At 42.0% G+C, this 22,176-nt stretch overlaps 1 protein-coding gene across 4 annotated transcripts in view; it reads right to left on the bottom strand.

The window, feature by feature from the left end:
- Window positions 1-22,176, bottom strand: part of FGGY (FGGY carbohydrate kinase domain containing) — a 398,594-nt gene that overhangs the window by 309,237 nt on the left and 67,181 nt on the right. For all 4 annotated transcript variants that reach the window (XM_028142287.2, XM_054720996.1, XM_054720995.1 and 1 more), the window contains exon 5: window positions 17,192-17,280. In XM_028142287.2, the coding sequence (XP_027998088.2) occupies window positions 17,192-17,280 (89 nt within the window). The remainder of the gene's footprint in view (window positions 1-17,191; window positions 17,281-22,176) is intronic.

Here is a 22,176-nt window from a genome sequence, read left to right as displayed (position 1 = left end):
AAGGGCATCAAATCAACAAAATTTGCACCTTACACAATGTTATATATCAACTATATCTCAGTAAATGTGGGAGGGGGTAAGATGTCTGTATTTTCTATACTAAAAAGAAGAAGAAGAAGGAGGAGGAGGAGGAGGAGGAGGAGGAGGATGAGGAGGAGGAGGAGGAGGAGGAAAGAAAGACCAAAAGAAGAGGCAAAATTCCAGAGAAAATAATTTAGTCTTGGGAAGTGGTTCTCAAATATCAGCATACATCAGAAACTCATAAAAGATTTGTTAAGACACAGATTACTGGGTCCCACTCCCTGGGTTTCTAATTCAGTGGATGGGGGTGAGGCTAGAGAACTTGCATTTCTACTAAATTTCCAGGTGATGAACATGCTTCTGGTCTGGGAACCATTTTTTTTTTTTAATAACTGATTATAGATAGAGAGGAAAGAAGAGGGAGAGAGAGTGAAAGAGAAACATCGATGTGACAGCGAAACACCGGCTGCCTCCTGCATGTCCCCTATGGGGAATCGAGCCAGCAACCTGGGCATGTGCCCTTGACTGGGCATTGAACTGGCAACCTTTTGGTGCACTGGAAGACACCTAGACAACTGAGCCACACCAGCCAGCACTGGGGACCGCACTTTGAAAACCACTGGTGTGGGGTGAGTAATCACCTAACAAGTGAACTCTCTACCTCAGAAAAATAGGTTTCTGTTGGATTCCCTTACAAATCAGTTAACAAAGAAGTGCTGAGCTGATCAGTGCTAACCAGAGGCAGTATACCATTGTGATAGAAAGCCTGAATTCTGCAGCCAACTGCCTGGGTTCAAATCCCAATTTTGCAGCTAAATTGTGTGACCTTGGACAAGTTCCTTGGCCTCGTTGAACCTCACTTTTCTTATCTGTAAACTATGCATGGTAATTATAGAACATAAGGATATTAGGAGGACTGAAGGGACTGGTATATCTCAAATGCTCATAATAGAGCCAGCATACGTTAAGTACTCTGTTATTAGTATAAACTACGAACACTACTTTTATTACTCTTTCTTCTACCTCTATAACTATTATTCTGTGCCAATTCGTGTGTCCAGAATTTGGGATAGAGCTGTGGACCATGTATACAAGGTCCTGAACTCATGAAGTCACAGTCTAGCAAGGAAGACACAACTGAAGTGCTTGTTTACAGCGCATTATCTGCTTACATCAGAGGGTTAAAAGCAGGGAAACAAAGAGAAGAGGCTATAAAGTCATTTCAGAGTGGAGAGCAATCAGGCATTAAAAAGCATTTATTAAACTGGAGTATAAACCAAGGGACAAACATGATTCTGGAACAAACTATTATGGCTTCTTAAACGTAGTAAGGGTATGAAAAGAAAAACTGTTTCCAATCAACCCCCCCAATTTCTCAGCACCCAATATGCACCATGCTCTGCACCAGGGATGCAAAGGTGAATAAATGGTGGTGTCTTCATCCAAAGGGCTCTGCAAGTAGGAGAAAAACATGTGCTGAGAATAACTCCAGTACGAGGAGAGAACTGCTAGAAGAACCCCAGGAACAATGAGGAGGGCGTCTCACTGCCCTGGGGGTCTGATGTTTAAGATGCATCCTGAAGGATGAGCAACAACAGTTCAGCAGGTAGAACAGAGATCCTGAAGGGTATTCTAGAGAGAGGGAGCAGTATGTGCAAAGGCAAGCAGACATGACAAGGCCCAGGGATCAGCGAGATGTCTGATGTGGCTGGAATGTTGGTGGGTGATGAAGAATGACAGAGGAAGACAGCTCTTGTCTCAGATCTTTGAAAATATCACCAGTTTTCCATGTAATAAAGCGTACTTGAAGCCATTTGGATGATGGTCAAGGATGGTAAGGAAATAAATGCATAAAGTGATAGTCTGGGCTTTTTAATGTAAGTCTAAAGTGGTCCTGGCACTATCCCCTCCAGAAGGTCAATGTTTTAATGGCAGACACTGGGATTAAGCTCCATCTACTTGGGTCTCATATTAGTAACAACTAAAAACCACATTTATTGAGTCCTCACCATGCTGTACTACAAGCTCTATACACATGAACTCTTTGGACGCTCATAACAAGCCTATGCATGAAGTACCAATGAGGAAAATGAAGTGCAGAAACGGAAGTCACTTGTTCAAGGTCACAGAGCTAGCATGGTACCCTGAAGGATGCTCTCACACCACTGGCCAGGGAAAATCCAGGATTTGAAGCTTTTATGTGGGGAACTCTTTAAGAAAAGGAATACGAAATTATGAATGCAAAATCAGATGCAACAGGAAATGTCTACAATAAGAAAAAAGTTAAAACAAATAAGCAGAGCTTTGGGGATTTACTAGTAGATCCCACCCACCTCCCACCCCCTTTTTTTTTTTTTTTTGAGATTAGAAATGCCTCCATAGAAATGCTTCCTGAGAGCAACCTGTCCCCACCTGGAACATTCTACACTCCCAACAGCTACTAGCACAGCAGGGCCCAGGCAAGTGAGCAGCCCTGAGGCTATAAGCTTCACTACCTGAAATATTCTTTTCCAAACTATTTCGACAAATGCCAGAGCTTTGGGCCTGAGGGAGATGGTCAGTTCACCTACAGGGCCAAAAAAAGGAGGTGGAAATGAGTGCAGTGAGAGGGAAACTAGGTTTTTCATCCGGTCTCCCCTGTTAGGAAGATGGGCCACAGCAAACCCAGATTCGCATCCAACCTCTGCTCCTAAGTAGCTGTGTGATCTCTGAGTCTCAGCTTCCTCATCTGTAAAAATGACACACTGTAGGGATCAAATAGGGTAACGCGTGTTCTGCCCAGGAATGTCAGCTCCCTTCCCGCTGCATATGCCTCCCCTGTGCTTTCTCCTTCTTCCTTCCCCTGCACACACCCTGCTCTGGGGTGGAGAGGTAGATCCTTCTCTGTATCATCAGGATATGCAGGGGAGACAGAGACCTCCATCAGCGCACCATTTTCTTAAGCATTTAGCAAGCATTCCCGGATATAAAGATGAACACAGACATGCTACTCCCTTCAAGATGCTCATGTCTATGGACAACCACAGTCAGGGAGCCTTTCCCTACGAGGCGAGTGAGATGCTCCCAGGGGTGGCAGCCAGGCCTCATTCCACACAGACCCTCAGACATGGGGCAGGGCAGACCTAACTGAAAATACTGTGAGTCCACCTCCTGCCTCCCCAGCTCACAGCCAGTCTCACCCTGGCCCACGCCTGAGCCCCGCTCAGCCCTCCCCGGCAGCGGGTCACCGACGCTGGCCCCCCACAGCCTGTGCACGGCGGGATCAATGACATTTGGTTTGCAGGGCACTGGGCCCATGGTTGGCACTCACCTCTAGAACAAAGAAGAATACTGGCCCTTCCAAGGCAAAACAAAGGCACGCTTCTCCCCGGGGACTGCTTTTCCTTTATAGGCAACAGCATGCAGACCCCTGGTCCTCCATCCACTGAACTACATTTAAAATAGCTTTTGTGGACGACAGACACAGTGGCCATTTTTGTGTGTATGTGTGCCAGCAGCAATGAATTGGTTGTAATAGGAACAATGTGCACTTCTTCCCACTTCTGACAGAATAGATGACATTGTGTCGTGGGCTGGGGAGGGGTGGGGGGCCCAAGTAAAGAAACCAAGCCTTAAGGTTTATTACATAAAATTCTGATAAAAAGCTATTCGAAGCCTCTTTCCCATCATCAAAAAACCACACTGGGCAAGATCAGAGCTTAACAGCCAACAAGAACAAAAAAAAAAGAAAAAAAAAGAAAAAAGAAAAGAAACAAAAAAATCACCCCACATTCAATCCCTGAGATCATTTTCCTGAAATAGAAAACTACATATGTTTCTCAAATTTCACATCAAGCCACTGCAGAGGCCAGACTGCAGGGCTGAATTGGGCCAAAGTAAGTAAGAGAGAGAGGAGAGGAGAGGGGGATGGGGTGGGAAAGAGAGTAAACAGAAGAGAAAGAGCCCATTCCCACATCACCACATTTCTCTAGCACAGTCTAAACTTACAAACACCCCCGGTTTCACAGAACTTGTAGTTAGGGTTGCTTATCGGGCAGCCTTTACTTTGTCAAATTAAGACACATTGCCTTGGATTAGCAAGACTCCTTAAATTCAAAATGACTTCATGGTTGGCTCCGAGTTCAGTGTCTCTAGGGCCAGCCGCCAGGAACATATCCACTGCACAGCCTCCTCCCCTCTCCATACTGACCTGCCTGACTTTTCCATGGAGACGGCAGAGCAAAATCCCAAGCAGACAGGCTGTCAGTGTTAATTAAAAGTCCAAACACTTCTTTAGAAACTATCTCCAGCTCAATATTTATACAGAACATAAGACTCGAACAGGCAGGGCTGGAGAGGGGAGGAGGGAGGGCGGAAATAAGTTTGAATGGCATTTGGAACTCATTAATTTTTAAAAGACAGGCTGCCACCCCATATAGACCCAGAGAGGTTCAAAATGTAACGAAACCAGGAAGATGAATGAGTCGAAGACTGTTTGGAAAACCTGGAGAGCGCTCAGCTTTTGGAAAGAATAATATCTGGGCAACGGTGAGAGCTGACACTTTTTATTGGTGAATGCGGTTTGGGGCACATTTTAACGATACAGGTTGACAATTTTTTGTATTTAACAAAAGGAAAAGCAATCTTCTAAATGACTCGGGAACAAAGGGCTCCCTGACTACAATTTCTTAATAATATTTAAGAATTCTTTTCAAAGGCCCTTGACAATAGTTTAGAGAGAGGAAGAAAGGAAAATGAAGAAAACATGAAAAAAAGAAGGTATGTTAAAAAAAAAACACACAACTAAATAGAAGTACAGAAGAGAAATAAGAAAAAAATGGGCATAGCATTTCAACACTAAATTATATACCTAAGGTTTGAATTTTAATGTTAGACTTCAGCAATACTTTTTCAAATGAATGAGTTTTAAGAAAGAATAATAAAAAAAAGACTTTGGTCAACACAATGACATCTGACAGACTCAAAACTTTAGTCCTAGAAGGGGCTAACTGGGTCACCTAACCCAACCACCAAATTCTACAGATGAAGAAACTGAGTGCCCAGGACCCAGGGGTGACCTGGTTGGACCAAATTTCAAACCACAGCACCTCACATATCTGAGCTCCAAGCCCTCCTAGCCCTTGGGTTTTAAGGCTTATTGCTGATACTTGAACCAAACTGACTGAAACTTAGAGGCTACCCTGAAACACACAGCTATAACATATTTAAAAAGCCCACCAAGTTCACCAAGACTTCACCAACAGTCAGCAACCCTGGATAGGAAACTAATTTGAAAGTCCACAGAGACCGAGATGCCCTGCCCATCCTGAGGGAGGCCTTCTCAGGTCAGGGAAAGATCCTCTGAACAATGTATGATGTGGGAATGTCCTCCTTAAAATCTAAAGCCTATTCCACCCATTAGTTCCACCCTTAGCGTAAAACCCTTCCGGGATTTAGTTTTGGTATCTTGAAGATGAGATTTCCCTGACTTTTATTTTTTTTAGCACTTTTACAATTTCAATATATATTCAGCAGACAATATACCGTCATGCTATTTGTAAATGAGGAATCATACTCGGAGATCATCCTGCTCTATCATATTAAAAGAGCAAGTGGGATTAAATTGTAGAAATGATTCAAGGACTCAGAGAAAACTGTTAAGTGAAGAAAATTACTGCTGCTCAGATGGAAAATTACAGTCATATACGGACTAGTATCTTTCAGGCATACAAAACATATGTCTGGATGTATGCAGTAAAGATTAAAAAAATGATTATACAAAATTTTGCAAATTCAGACCAGTGTTTCTTAATGAAGAGTATACATCATAACTACTGAGGTCACACATTTTTACCCCTTTGTCCTGTGGGGTTCTTCTTAATCTTATCTATCCAGACTTGCTTTACCATGAAAAGTGAAAGAAATGTCCATCTTCCTCAGAGTTTGCCTCAATGTAGCAGAAGAAGAGGAAGCACCGGTGATCTGAGAGGTTAGTGTAGGGCAACAGGAGGACTCCTGGTCATGCAGAATCTGTGCCTTGATTCTGATGCTTCTGAGAGGCATGGATAAGAAACCAGGACATTAACACCTCGTTCCCCTGCTTCCCACTGACTGGCCCAGCAGATTCCATTTTCTCCTGCCCTCCTCAGACGTTTAGTCTTGAATACTGACCGGTCTGTGATCTCCTGGCATCTACTTATTTCTCCACACCTACAACAGTTCTAAGACCTTTGGTGACACTCGCCATGACTCACTGAACCCTGATCACGTCCATAGGAAGCCAAAACAAAACCTCCAAACAAGGGTGAACGGTTGTCAATCAGGTTATTGGGTTTCTAAATGGCATGTTGTCCACACCCCACACACAAGCTGTTTAACTCAGTGTGGATTCATTCACCTCAAGTTTTAAAAACAAAACACTGAAGGGCAAGATCAATGGAAGTAGAACGTCTTGTGCACTACTATGCAGCAGAAGCCAGTGAGAGGTTTTAGCCATGTTGCTTCATTTTCTCCATAGAGCAAACCCATGTAGTGTTGGCCCTCCTCCTTCAACAACAAGAGGAAACTGGGATTGAGAGTAATAGAATGACTTACCCAAATTCACCCAGCCAGTAAGTGGGAGAGCAATACTTTGAGCTAAAAACTGTTTGGCAATAGCCCTTATATGGATTTGAATAGTTAAATAAATGTGTAGCTAACTACTGCTAGGCTAGATAGAGGATATCTCTTAGGTGCTCCATTAATATATATGCAAGGAATAAGCAAACGAGTGAGTGAATGATGGAATTTGTGAGGTACAGTTGCTTCAAACTATCTACTCTATCCTCCACCAGCTACCCCTCCTCCTTGAGGATTATAAATTCGTTTCTGGGATACTGGTCAATGTAATTTACTGAAAACTTGTCTTTTTACCTGCCCAATATTAATTATCCCTTTCTTCTTTAGCAGTAAGAAAAACCCACTGTATTCAGGTGGCAACGTATTCAGCTAAAAGCATATGTTACCCAGTTTCCATTCCAGTGAGGAAGGAACATAAACCTAAGTGTTGGCCAATAATATACAAGCAGGAGTATTATGCAGATCCTCTAAGGTTTTTAAAAGAAGGCTGACTCAGATGTATGGTACATCCTTTTTTGCACTTCCCCACATTCCTTCTTCCAGCAACATGAAATGTGGACTTGATAATGGTTCCAGCAAACATCCTGGAGTATGAGGTGACCTTGAGAACAGAAGTCAGGGCTTTAGATGGTGACATAAAACTGTCAAAAGAGCTAATGTCCTTGATGATGTCATAGACTATCAGAGTTGCCCAAGATGCCATACAACTAGATTTATTTACAGAAGAGAATGAACTCTTATGTGTTTAAGCTTCTATTATTTTGCATTTTTCTATTATTTTTATTATTCATCAATGAAGAGACAAGGACCATATTTCTTCTATAGAGACTGAAAGTACCCTTTTTTCCAAAAACAAGGGTAAAGAAAATATAATATTTATAAGCACTTCTCAGCACTATTAAATATACTTTAAAAATAAGCAGATGTGAGAGAATAACTATATCATTCCTCCTAGAACCTAGAACTGGTTTTATTTCATTCTTCTGAGAAGTCATCCCTCAGTACAACCATAAAACAATGCAAATCAAGTAACTTTAACATAATCATATTGGGAATAATGGATTTCCCACCCCACCCCAGAACTCTTTGATTCCCACTGATCCCTACTACCTGGGGAATCCTTATCAAGTTTCAACCAAGATCCGGCCAAAAAGTGTTACCTCTAAAATGATCTAAATCGGATCAATTTTAATTTCATTCAATAGACTTCTAACATCAAAATATCAGTTCTTATACCACAATGACAATGTACTTTACATCTACAAGGATCACTGTAATTTTTTTAAGACGGAAAATACGTGTTGGTAAGGATGTGGAGAAAATGGAGCCTTCGCACACTGCTGGTGGGAATGTAAAACTGGGCAACCACTTTGGAAAAGCTGATGATTCCTCAGAAAGCTAAACGTAGATCTGCCATATGACACAGCAATTCCACTCCTAGACAGAGATCTAAAAGGACTGCAAGCAGAGGTGATTAAAAGAGATACTTATAGATCAATGTTCACTGTACCATTATTCACAACAGTCAAAAGGAAGAAATAACCCAAGTACCCATTGTGGGTCCATCAACAGAAGAATGCAAAAGCAAAATGCAGTATCTGAATAAAATGGAATATTACTCATCCATAAAAGGAGGGCAATACTGACACATACAACACAGATGAATCTTGAAAATATTATGCTAACTCCAATGAACCAGACACATAAGGACAAATATTACTCTATTTATATGTGGTATCTAGAATAGATTGTACAATTCGTGGTGGTGGGAAGTACATTACAGGTTAACAGGCACTGGGAGGAGGGAGGAATGGTAAAGTATTACATAATGGTTACAGAGTTTCTGTTTAGGGTGAAGAGTAAGTTTTGGAAAGAGAGAGTGGTAATAGTTGTTCAACACCATGAATATAATTAACGTCCCTGAATTGTACACTAAACAATAGTTAAAATGGTGAATTTTATGCTATATATATTTTACTACAATTTATAAAAATTAATAATACAATACATATATCAAAACCATTAAACTGAATACTTTAAATGGGTGCATTACAGAATATGTGATATATCTCTAATAATAAAAGCATAATATGCAAATAGACCAAATGGCCGAACAGCAGAATGATTATCCAACGACCATGCTACCACACGCACTGGTGCCAGGCAAGCCAAGGCGGGTGTGATGTGATTGGTCAGGGGGCCCCTGCCATCGCCCCATGATCGCCCCGCAGAGGGAGGCCCAGGCCGCCGGCGGGGGGGGGGGGGGGGGGGGCGAGGGGGGAGAGAGGGGGCTCCGTGATCGATTGCCCCACAGAGGGAGGCCCCGCCCACCCACCGCAGCACAGTTGGTGGGGTAGCCTGGGCCTCCCTCTGTGGGGCTATTGATTATGGTGCCTTGGCCAGATGGGCGGGGCCTACCACTTTGGGACAATGGATCACGGGTTCCGCAATGGATCACCTGCAGAGGGAGGCCCAGGCTACCTGACCTGTGGACTGAGGTGGGTGGGTGGGTGGGGTGGGTGGGTGGGGCCTCCCTCTGCGGAGCGATCAATTGTGGGGCTCCCGGACTGCAAGAGGGCCCAGGCTGGGCTGAGGGACCCCCCACCTGAATGCATGAATTTTGTGAATCAGGCCTCTAGTATCTCAATAAAGCTGTTGTTGTTTTTTAAATCAAATCTGATCCCAGGTATGCAACTGAGAAAGACATGTCACCAGAGGCAGATGTTACAGTGAAAGTATCTTCACCCTTCTCCCCTCCCTACTAATATCTCAGCTCGTGGAGGATCAGACTGCACCCACCTGCTCTCGCCACTCAGAGGAAGCATGACTTTGCACCCTTTCCCCTTACTGGGTTTTCTCCAAGGACCGTGGTCCGAAAACTGCGGCTTGTGAGCCGCATGCGGCTCTTTGGCCCCTTAAGTGTGGCTCTTCCACAAAATATCACGGCCTGGGCAAGTCTATTTTGAAGAAGTGGCGTTAGAAGAAGTTTAAGTTTAAAAAATTTGGCTCTCAAAGAAATTTCAATCGTTGTACTGTTGATATTTGGCTCTGTTGACTAATGAGTTTGCCGACCACTGTCCAAGGAGATAAGGGAAATTCATCTGATTGCTGAGACTCTGGAATATATTAAGCCACATTTTAAGGATCACTGTGTTAAAGACAATTAATGCCTAGAACAACATCAAGCCTACTCCTTCATTTTCTATGCCCAGGTGCAACCAACGTGCCTTGGCTTCAGGTAAGCACACCTGAGCAGGGTCTGCATTCCCGTGGCTGATTCAGCTACCAGACTTGATATCTAGTTGACATACCTGGACTTCCATGCCCTATATAGAGAGTGTCCCCAAAAAATGAATACAGATGAGAGCTCAATTTTGAAAATGAAATGTATTTTAATATACACTGACTTCATATTTATTCAAAGTGTGTGTATATTTTGGAGGAACACCTTAAATGTACACATAAACCTGAACATACTGGGTTAGCCTCCCTTCTGAGCTGTATTATTTATCCAATATATGAGAAATTCTATACATTAGAAGTTAAAGAACATTTTCTAAGACAATGCTTATTCTTCATTTAGCTAATATGTTTTGTATGTAGTCTCTATGAGTCAGGACCCCAATGGCAAGGAAATGTGAGTGGCACTTTAAACACTTAAGAATACCTGTTAGGAGTTTAAATAATGAGTATTAATGTTAAATGTCCTATGTGTGATAATGGCATTGTGGTTATATAGCAGAATGTCATATTCTTTGGTGATTGATCATATTGCAGAATTTAAGAGGAAAGTATGTGATGTCTGCAATTCATTTACAAATGGTTCAGGAAAATAAACACATGCTTGCATATTTGAAAGCACAAATGTAACAAAATGTTAATAATTGATGAATGTAGGTGAAGGATATGGTGCTCAATATACAATTCTCTCAACTTTTCTGTAGATTTAAATTTTTTTCAAAACACCTGGGGAAAATACTAAAACAATAATAAAAAAATAATGAGATCTCACCAATATTTAAGGAAACACTTAAACCCAATATAAATATTAGTAATTGACATAAATAGGTAAGTGACATATTACTAATTGACATATTAGTAATTGACACTAATTGACATAATAAGTGGTTGATGAATATAAGAAAAATTACATTTAATAATAAAAATTGAAATTAAAATAAGATACAAACTTTAGCCTAAAAATCTGGCAAAACTGGCACACATACTGACATAGGATTGAATATTATACACGTATCAAAAATATATTTTCAGGTAATATTTATTGATATAAAAACACAATAATATATTAAGTAAAAAATAAGTTGTACAAATTTACAATTTAAAAATTCTAAAACAAAACACAGTAAAATACAAATCTAACTAATAATACTAGTTTTTTAAATCCTGGAGATTTGGAAAACGACGACAGGCCTGGAGCAATAATCTGACCATTTAGCGGGTAGTTTAGCAGATGACCATGAAAAAAAAAAAAATACAATAGTATCCCTTATAAACCGAAAACATAGAGAACCACACAAATCAGAAATATAATTGCTATTTTAAAAGGGATTACCTTTCTAAAACAATCAATATCTTTAACATAGAAGACAGAATATTTACTAAGAACTTGCACAAAATTATATATTGTAGTGGAGAAAAAAGGAAAGGGAAGATATATACATCATATAAAGACATACGAGAAAAAATAAAACTGAGATTCCAGAAATGCAGCCTTGTTTTCCCATATGCCATAGAAACACCTCAGAAATTCTAACATGTAACTTCTAAAGAAAACTTGCCAAAGTGTCTCTTGTACGTAAGGAACCTGGTCTTTTAATCCAAAGCAATAAAAATAAATGAGTTGAGAATAGACAAATCTCCCACACAGAATAATTCAAAATAATGTATGGATACTCTGACCCCAAGGAGGTGAAGCAGAATCCCCTATTCATTAAATGTGGGCTGTGCATAATGACTTCCTTCCAAATAATAGGATATAGAAGGGGAAGAGGAGTAACTTAACAGTGGAGACCTGAGCAGTACGTCCTCCATGTGATCAAAGTCAACATCTGCATGTCATACTAATAGTATAGACCCTTGTTGTGATAATGAGAATGATCTTCATCAGAGAATGGTCTTCCTCCCAAAAAAACATACTACCTAAGTCTCATCATGAAAAAAACATTAGACCAATTTCCACAGAGGGACAGGCTACAACATACATGACAAGTACTCCTCAAAACTGTCACGGACACCAGAAACAAAGAAAGTTGAGAAATTGCCACAATCAAGAAGAGTGTAAGGAGACATGACTAAATGTATATGGTATCCTGGATAGAATCCTGGAACAGATAAAGGCATTAGGAAAAAACTAAAGAAATGTGAACAAAGTATGAAATTTACTTAATGATAATATAATATTTGTTCATCAATTGTGAAAAATGTATCATTCTAACTTAAGTGTGAATAATAGGGGAAATTGGGTACCGGTATATAGAACTCTCTTGTACTGTCTTCACACTTTTTCTGTAATTCTAAAACTGTTTTAAAATAAGAAGTCTACTTGAAATTATAACTGAATTTAATAGGACATGCTTTTAAATAATTTACAGAATGTCATCAACTCTTGATAATGTATGAGAAATTTCTCTCAGGCCCAGTGTTAGAAATAGTTCACTTCTTCTGAACAGCAATCAGGTTCTTATCTGGGCACTCAGTTCATCTTGATTATCTTCTAGTCTTTGCTTTGGCTGCTAGAAAGCCTGGAAACAAACCTATTAGTAATTATGAAGAACCGGGATAGTTTCTATGATGTTCTCAGTTTCACCTTAGTCATTCTTTCAGTTTTTTCACTTCTTTGTGTGGTTTCTTTTGTGTGTGTGTGTGTGTTTTAATGTATTTTTATTGATTTCAGAGAGGAAGTAAGAGGGAGAGATAGAAACATCAATGATGAGAGAAAATCATTGATCAGCTGCCTCCTGCATGCCCCCCACTGGGGAATCAAGCCAGCCCATAACCCAGGCATGTGCCCTGCTTCATGGGTTGATGCTCAACCACTGAGCCACACTGGCCAGGCTCCATTGTGGTTTTTTAAAAATTTTTATCACTGTTTTTATCTCATTTTATTACCAGTCATTTCAAATCTCCTTAGAGGACTTACATATACATATGAATATGTTTTTGTCTGATTATACAAAATTTCATTATTCAAATTTCTGACTTCCCATTTCTCATGTTATCAAAATTCTGGACAGTTTCCCACTCAACAGCTAGAATATGGCTAATTATTAAAACATTCAGCTTCAGTTCTCAAACTGCAAAATGGTAACACCACCACCTGCTTCAACTGATGGTTTCAGGGCTAATGGGGTGCACATTTGATAATATGCCTATTACAGATAAAATGCATGCAATAAATGATAATTACCATTATTAGTAGTATTAACAAAAATAGCAATAATTATTTTCATTAATATAATAAAAAGAATGGAGCTGAATTACAAATTAATCATAAGCCAGGTGGTGATTTTCTCATGACTCAGATAAACCAGAGTAGCTGCCATATTTTGAAGGATGAGAACAATAACTAATGGGGGGTGGAGAAACACAAGAAGGGGAAGGGAGCAAACAGATAAGAGGTGGGGACTTCTTACCTCCTGTCACTGCCAAAAACAAGTCTGAAAGCTCTAAGACAGGTGAAATCCAATCACTTTTTAGCCTTAACTCCACTAGAAAAATACAAAAACACCCTCTAGCCTTTTTGGCACACATTGCCCCAAAGCCTCCCAAAACAATCACAATAAGAGCCAAATAAACACCAAATCTGAACCTCTTCTTGGCCCAATGGATACCAAGCTCATACTTTACTGCCCAAAGTGTGTGTGTGTGTGTGTGTGTGTATGTGTGTGTGTGTGTGTGTGTGTGTGTTTTCCATTCAATTTCAGACCCTCCCTCATCTTCCTTATTCTAGAAGAGAGGACAAAGGGCATTTTCATTAAAAGAACCACGCATTCTTTAAATAGTACGGTATGTGCTACACCTTTCGTCCACAGTCTCTGTAAGACCCTAGATAACCCTGAATGGACGTCCCCATGAAGACTGAGGCTCAGGGAACGGGGGAGAGAGGGAAATAAGTAATTTGCTCCGGGCTCCTACAAACAGTACACAGAAAGACAGACACTAACCCAGGTCAGTCTGACTACAAAGGTTTCCCTCTTTCCACTATGCCAGAAACTTAATGCAAAGACTCCCTGCCAAAATCGATAGAAAAAGGGAACAAAATAAAATCGCTAACTCCTTCAAAAAAATCTCTCAGCACTGGATTGGAAGTTTTCCTGTTACCTCGCTCAATCCGTAACTAAACCCATGGAGTGGGTGCTGTCATTATCCAATTGTACAATCGAGAAAGTTCAGAGGGGTTACCGGTTTCACCCTGTTGGTGCAGGCTGAAATAGAGAAGGGAGAAAGAACTGGAGACAAAGGAAACAACAGGAGAGAAAGACAGAAATAAGAGATAGGCATGCCAGGGACAGGGCAGGCACCTTTGCAAGAGGAACTCAGTGCCTGGCGTCCAAGGTCCCTGGGCTCTGCTCCAGAAGATCTTGAAGGGGAGGCCTCTGAAGGTACCAGCAAGTGCGTAAGTACAGGGCAAGGGGCACGGAGAGGAGGACTGCAAATGTGTACTAATAAAAACAGAATGAGTCACAAGTGTCAAAGCCAATTAGAAAAAAAGGCAGGGACGACTGGACAGCCAATAAATCATTTCTGTGCATTAGCTTTCTGCTTCCTCGGGGTTTGAGACTGTCATGAGCAGGGCTGGAAGCTCCCAGCATATTCTGATAGGTCAACAGGAGCTCTCCATTTTAATTTCTACAAATTCATTAAACTTATTATTACTTGCATGTATATTCTGTTAGGCAATGTTGTCCAACATTACCTGATCATATAACCACCTGGGGCCCTTGTTAAACATAAAATTCCCAGGTACCTTAAGGAGATTCTGATTCTATATGTAGGCTCAAAACTGGAAGTTGGGCCCTGGCCAGGTAGCTCTGTTAGTTAGAGCATCCTCTTGATATGCCAAGGTTGCAGGTTCGATCCCCGATCAGGGCACATACAACAGTCAACCAATGAATGTATAAATAAGTGGAACAATAAATTAACGTTTCTCTCTCTCTCTCTCTCTCTCTCTCTCTCTCTCTCAGTAGAACAATAAATTAACCTCTCTCTCTCTCTCTCTCTCTCTCTCTCTCTCCCTCCCTCCATCCCTCTCTTCCTCTCTCCTTCCCTCTCTCAATATTTAAAAAAAACACACACAAAATAAACTGGAAACCACCGCATTTAAATCTACCTGAGCCAGAGCTAGCTTCAAAAAGCCTACTCTTTAGACTACCCAGCACCATCAGAGAGAACTGGGGAGCAAGTCAACACTAAAAGAGAAGGAAAGCAAGGTCCTACTCCATCTGTAACTGTATTTCTGAGTCCTCAAGTTTTGCAGGCCAGGGGCATTGCCGATACCCACACTATAAGTACTGCTTTGACTAAATAGATCCATTTAGTTAAAATAATGAAAACAACTCTTTCACTACAGCACAAAGGTCAAATAAAAATAAAAAAACCTACAGAAAGGAAAGGTCCTTCCAGAACTAACCTCAGACAATTAATTTCACACCAAAAAAGGAATGCCCAAGATGACATCTTCACCCACACACCGGCCTCCCCATTGGTGATATCGGTGTCACGGTGACTAATTGTACCTTCTGGGGTAAAGTCAGACCATTCCTCAAGAGCATTCTCCCCACAAGGGGTGAGTGCCTGGGGTTTACTGAAGCCATTTGTACATGCATGTGGATCCCCACTTCCCTGAGACCTTAGACGAACAATCACAGCATTGGTGATAGGGGAGGATAATCCAATGAAAAATGATGCGCCTGTGAAACGCGTCCTCTTCTATCTCCTTTCTGGAAGCCCCTGCTGCTGAACCACCACATTCTTATCAACTCCCTACGAGAAAAGGTCTGAATCGTAAAAAATGAGACAAATACAAAGAGCACCTCGAAAATGGGGCTCCTGTTCCCAGCGACCCTTGAGTTTGAATAAAAAAGAAAACGGGAAGAGTTAGCCCTTTCTGAATGAGCTAACTTTAAGATACAATACCTGCCTCTGCAAAGATATGTATTTATACAGGTTTCTCTGTCCTCTGGGAATGGATCCTCTTCCTCACAGATTCACTCAATACAGATTTTACATCATTTTCAAGATGAGAAGACCCCTCCCCGCCCTGCTGCTCCCCCTTGTGCATCCCCTGAAATCTGAGGTCAGAATGACAACTGATGTGTATACTTTAAGATTTCCTGTCATACCTGCCCACGTATATCCATATGTACATATGGAGATCCATGCACACATCCACTCTTAATAATAGCAGCCACAATTTCACACTCAGTGAGTATTTTTTAATTGTCTCTGCCATGTAGCACATACTTATTTATAACATTCATACTTTTTAAAAAATTATTGTTGACTTCAACATATAGATACCTCTACACTCTGCAATGATTCAGGTACATTAATATAAAAAGCAAAATAGGTTCATTAGACACCCATTCAGCTTCCTTAAAAAACGTATCTCTTATGGGTGAAAAAAATGAAGGGGTTAAGAAGTACAAATTGACAGTTATAAAAACAGTCACAAAGATGTAAAGTACAGCATAGGGAATATAGTCAATAACAGTATAACTATGCAATGTGTCAGATGGGTAATAACAGTGTAACTATGTGTCAATAACAGTGTAACTATGCAATGTGTCAGATTTATCGGGATGATGACTTCATCTATACATATAAAAGCCTAAGCAACTGTTCGACTGTTAGCCATGACACACACTGACCACCAGGGGACAGACGCTCAACGCACAGGCATGGAAACATGGAACAGACTGATGAATCTCAGAGGGAAGTGGGGAGGGAGGAGGGTGGGAAGAGATTAACCAAAGATCTTATATGCATACTAGAGGCCCGGTGCATGGATTTGTGCACCAGTGGGGTCCCTGCACCAGGTCTCAGGGGGCCCCGGATTGTAAGAGGGCGCAGGCCAGGCTGAGGGACACCACGTGTACCGGGCCTCTAATAGGTTTATAAATATCTAACCACTATGTTGTACACATGAAACTAATATAATATTGTGTATCAACTGTAATTGAAAAATTAAAAAAATATATCTCTTGCCTTATTCTTAGGGGCCAAAAAATATATTTTCCTTTTACTCACTATGTAAAAAGTACCTTTGGAAAAACAGTCACATTTCATAATGGACTGTCCATGTCTCTTTCAAATGTGTCCAATTTCAACGAATGGTCTTCACCTTGGATACCACATTCTGGCCTCCTAGGAACAGTGATGCTTGGGCATGTGCAGTGAAGGTGGAAGATGGATTCAAGATGTTTCAAGTATGCAAAATCGCATGCAGATGTACAAACAGTGCGTCTAGTCAAAGCGAGTTAAGAAAACAATATACATACAGACACCCGAGAATGGATGAGCGCAAATAAAACCTAACTTGTAATTAACATACCGTGCTGTGACACCTGTTGCCTTCCACGATAAGAAGTCTGGGAGATCAAAGAAATGTCCCGCCTTATCCCAGCAAGTCTCTCTCAAGTTCTGCCAAATAAAATATATATTAGAATCAATTATGGGCTCTTTTCTCTACTCCTCTCCTCTTTCAATAATGTCTCAAAATTTTCAAAACAAAAGCATAGCCAACAATGCCCAATAAAACATCTGTTCAGGGGCTGAGAGAGGAGGTGATGTACAAGCAGTACCTATATAGGAAAGAAAAATTGGCAATTATTGATCCTTCCAAAAATGACCACAATTTCCCTTTTATCCCCCTTTGCCAACCTGGAGGGGTCGGAAACACACTCTGTGAAGGTGTGCAATCCATCTTCCCAGTGAAGGGCCAAAGGATATGCTTCAAGACATACAAGATTTCAAAGCTGAACAGCTGCATGCTGGGAAGAAAACCACACTAAGAAATTAATGCATGAGACAGAACATGTCCTGCCTGTGTAAAATTCTCCCCAGACCAACTGGTTCCAAATGATTCCTGCCCTCAAAGAACTTCCCATCTAAGTCAAGGAGAATGGCATGTAATCAAGTTATTATTGTAAGGTTTTAAAACATTTGTTTTTTCCACGCTGCCACTGGGGGTTTTCTTTCCTCTGGAGACCCCACCTGGAACATTCATTCCTCACCCAGCACCCCGTGCCCTCCCAGGGCCATGTTGCCCAGCCCCCTGGGGTTAACCCTGTCCATCCTTCCCTGGAGAGGCCTTCCAGGATCTCCTACTAGGCCAGCCTTGACTCTCAATACCACCACATGATTACGTGTGAATGTCATTCTTTCCTGCTGGACTTTAAGCTCCATGAGGTCAAGGACCTTGTCAGTTTATTCACCAGGATGTCCCATGACTGTCTTTCTCCTCCCCCTATACAGGTTTGGACCCTTACTTGTAAGGTACAAACTTTGCGACTCCACTGCCCTTCTCTGGACCAGGATGGACATGTGACCTGAGCCAATCAGCTCTCTTCTCCCAAGAAGGGAGAATCAGGATCCAATGGAGTCATTTAACTTCTGCCTATGAATGAAACTGGAGGTGAGGTAAACTTGGAAACAGTGAGGTGGCCATCTCCTGTACCTGGAGAAGTGGAACTTCATAAAGAAAAGCGGAAAACAGACTAGAAGCAATAGCAAAGAAGGTTTCCTACCACCCAGGCACTGTCCATGTCTTGGTTTCAATGATCACCTCCCCATCAGGCTACAAGAACAAAGACTGTATCATAAGCACATAGGAACCCTGAGGGCAACAATTCACAAGTTCAGAAGAGACGCAGGCCAGTGTCTGCCAGAGGGTGACACATCGGAGGCACTCAATAAATAACTGTGGAGCAACCAAACTGCTCAGTTTCACCTCCCGGTCTCTCAGGTGGGAAGGGCTTCAGAGTTTGCAAAGGGCTTCCAGATGTGGTGTCTCCTCAGAACAATACAGAAGTCCTGAGTGTTATCACATCCATTTCACAGACATACAGCTGGCCTTTATGGACATCTGCCCTCCAATTCTATGAGTTCTTCCTGTCTCCTCCTTTCCCACCACCACAACATGAACACGAACATCTATGTACAACAGAGAGACTGAATATTACCCCAGACACAGGGTTCCTTTAAAACAACAGGAACATCAAAAGGGTTCTGATAGAAACAGTCCACTTTCTATGCTTGTTGTTGTTTATTTCTTTAAGTTCCTAAGCATCTAGATAGAACTTCTATCTAGAGAGGGATAAACTTCTCTTTGAATATTCACATATGTTAATGCTAAGCAAAACAACAACAACAAAAAACTTGATGTTTACTACACCTGAAACAACTATGAACTAGTGGTATAGTAATACCACTTTTTATAGTAATAGGTCATAATCAAAAAATGGTAGCCAATGAAACTAGTATGTGAGTCAAGCTAGTAAAACTAGTATGCCTCCTGGGTATTCCAAGGAATCTCTTTCCACGTGCTTTGTGGCCTCCATGACTGGTTCTCAAAGAGAAAGAGAAGAGGCTGCCTCCTCTGATGGGCTCCAGAAATCCAAGGCCAGTCACCAGAAACGAACCACTAAAGCTACTGCAGCAACAACCAGGGCTTCAAGCCAGAGCTGAGCAAACTTCCAAAACTCAGAAAACAACTGCTTCTGTTAGAGCTGTGGGGTCATGAAAGACCACGCACAATGAGAGCTTTCAGCCTGAGGCCACGCAGACAGCCACTGTGGGCAACGGCTCCCAAGCAGAACATCTCGGAGAACTTCAGGCCTCTTGCCAAAAAGACACACACTGAGGGTAGGAGGCACAAGGCAGCCGGGAGCATCATTTATTCCTGAGATCACGTCTGCTTCATTGATCAAAGCCAAGGACCCAGTTCATCCTCTCTACAGGATGAGAAACCAGAAACAACATCTTATTAGGAGTCTGAGGTGTCCTTAAAAATGCATGTGGTCTAGAGGGCAAGACGACAATGATCCCCGCTTTCGCTACAAGAGCCGCCTGGAGCTGAGCCAGCTGAGGGAAGGGTGAGTTTGTTGGATGAGAGGCAATGTCTCCAGAAGCTTGATCCCCTCATTCCAAGAAGCTGCCAGACCACCTGTGAGGATCCCACGCTGTTCTCACATTGGGCCACCTGATTCACAAGTGCTTGCTCATCAAATGCCACTCTGGCCAAGGGCATAGGAGCCCCCGTGGATGGACTTTTAATCTAGTTCCATTGGGAAAATCTCTCCATCTCTTCCCTTCCCCAGTCAGTTCAGTCCCAGCCGAGGGCCTCAATCTTACTGAATTAATTCTGTCCTTGTAACCACTAGGCCTACATCAAGACACAGTGACTGCCCTCTTATATTCCCCACAGCGTACAGTAGTGCTCCCATGTGCCTCGACTCATCTGATTCTCAGAGGGATTCCGGGGTGTGCAGGCCATATATAATAGTCGAATAGGGAGGATGCAGAAACTGTGGTTTGGATGACAAGGGCTTAGCCCGATGTCACACAGGATTGCCAGCTCTAAAGTGACACCCTCCTATTATGCCACAGTCACCATCACCCCAACGCCCCAGATCCATCAGAGGGTGGGTTTTGGCCTTTGAGAAGGGTCATGAAAGAAGCTACTGTCATTCTTTACAGAAGAAAAAGAAGAAGAAAAAAAAGCCCTCCCAAACCTAATTTTTTACATATATATATTTTTTTAATTTCAGAGATCTCACTTTCCATCCTGGGCAACTCACTTACCTTTTCTGTACCTAATAATAATCTGCCTGCACACAGGGTGGACAGGTTAGAGAGAACATAGAGCAGGTCTCAACACAAGCTAATGTTAGTGTATCCCATCACACAATAGCTAAGTCCAATTCAAGCTAGTTGAGCTCTGTGCCAAATGGGTTAAGTCTAATCTCCAGTTACCAGGCAACTAACAAAAATGAATCTTTTTAAGAAAAGAAAAAAAATAAAAAGACATCAGCCATGATTTGGGGGGTGTGACTTGGCAATAAGACTTCTGCATTCCAATAAAAATCCTTTGAGCAAGCAATCCCCCAGGCTTGAAAGCAACCAAAGGAACAACTCTTGACTTTTTTTTTTTAATCATGTATTACTTCATAAAACAACAGCACTTCTTGGAAGGAGGCGCTACCCAAAGCTCACACAGCTGCAGGTCTCAGCAGAGGGTGGAGGTAGGACAGCATATCCAAGACTCAAGGCCAGGCAGCAGCCACCCAGGCCTCGGGGCAGGGAGACATAGCACTCTCTCCCTCCCTCTCACTGTGGTGTGTGAGGAGGCAGTGAGGTCTCTGGTGGCTTCTGGACACTGTGGGAACTTGTGTGAAAAATGAAGCAGATACTGCAAGGCATGTCGGGAGACACCAGGGTCTAGGAGCAGCTTGAGAAAGCAGGGATGACCAGTTCCAAAAGGGTCATCCAAGTATTTTGTTATTAATTGCGAAGGGATTCTATGTGGGCTGTCTGCTGTGGGCAGTGAATAAAAGGGAGGGAAGAGAGCTCCCTAACTCCTCACCCAATAAATGATCCTGCCCTAACATTCCGAATATTCACGACGCTGTTCTCCAGCACAACAACCCATAAAAAATCAAAGCCTTATCCTCACTCTGCATTCAAGACTCCAAATTAGGGCACAGGCTGATGATGGTCCAGAGAGGAAAGCTGTATCAGGAAGAAACTTAATCCTTGGATGTCATTCTTAAAAGAAAAATGATGCGAAAAACATAAAGTGGGTCATAACCCCAAACCAGAAACTTTCCAGAGTGAATGAAACAATTGTGTGTTTAAAACTCCCATCCACAGAGAGAAAGATCTAGCACTGGACATACTGCAAGTCAGACAGACAGATACACTGAGAGGTTTGTGCTACTAAAGGCATCCATTTCTAAAAACTTAAACTCACCCTTCTGTTCCTTTGTTGAAAATGGTTCGACAGTTCCTCATGGCCTAAAACCACATTTTATCTCCTTGGCATAGTTCTTAGGACACTTAAGAACCTGGCTCCAATGTAGCCATTATTTTTATGAATTCTTCTGGACGTATCTGCCATCACCCCCTCCTAGCTCTCTCCACCCTGCTCTCACTTCATTTCTCTCACTTCCTTCCCCAAATGCATTATGCATTTTTATATTCCCATGTCTCTATGGGAGCTAATGCCTCTACTTGGATTGACTTGCCCATCTGCCCCAAACTTCTACCTTTGCTTTGAATTCAGTTCAAATGTCACCTTTCCAGTGAATCCCTCCATCCTCTGATATATCTTAACTAGAGACCCAAAGCATGAAATTCATGCACGGGGCATGGGGGGGCCTCAGCCCAGCCTGCACCTTCTCCAATCCAGGACCCCTCGAGGGATATCCAACTGCCAGTTTAGGCCTGATTCCACAGGGATCGGGCCTAAACTGACAGTCGGACATCCCTCTCACAATCCGGGACCACTGGCTCCTAACGGCTCACCTGCCTGCCTGC

This window comes from Eptesicus fuscus, chromosome 9 (genome assembly GCF_027574615.1).
Source record: "Eptesicus fuscus isolate TK198812 chromosome 9, DD_ASM_mEF_20220401, whole genome shotgun sequence".
In the NCBI taxonomy this organism is placed as follows: domain Eukaryota; kingdom Metazoa; phylum Chordata; class Mammalia; order Chiroptera; family Vespertilionidae; genus Eptesicus; species Eptesicus fuscus.
Note: the sequence above shows the minus strand (reverse complement) of the source record. Positions and strands in the feature narration are given on the sequence as shown.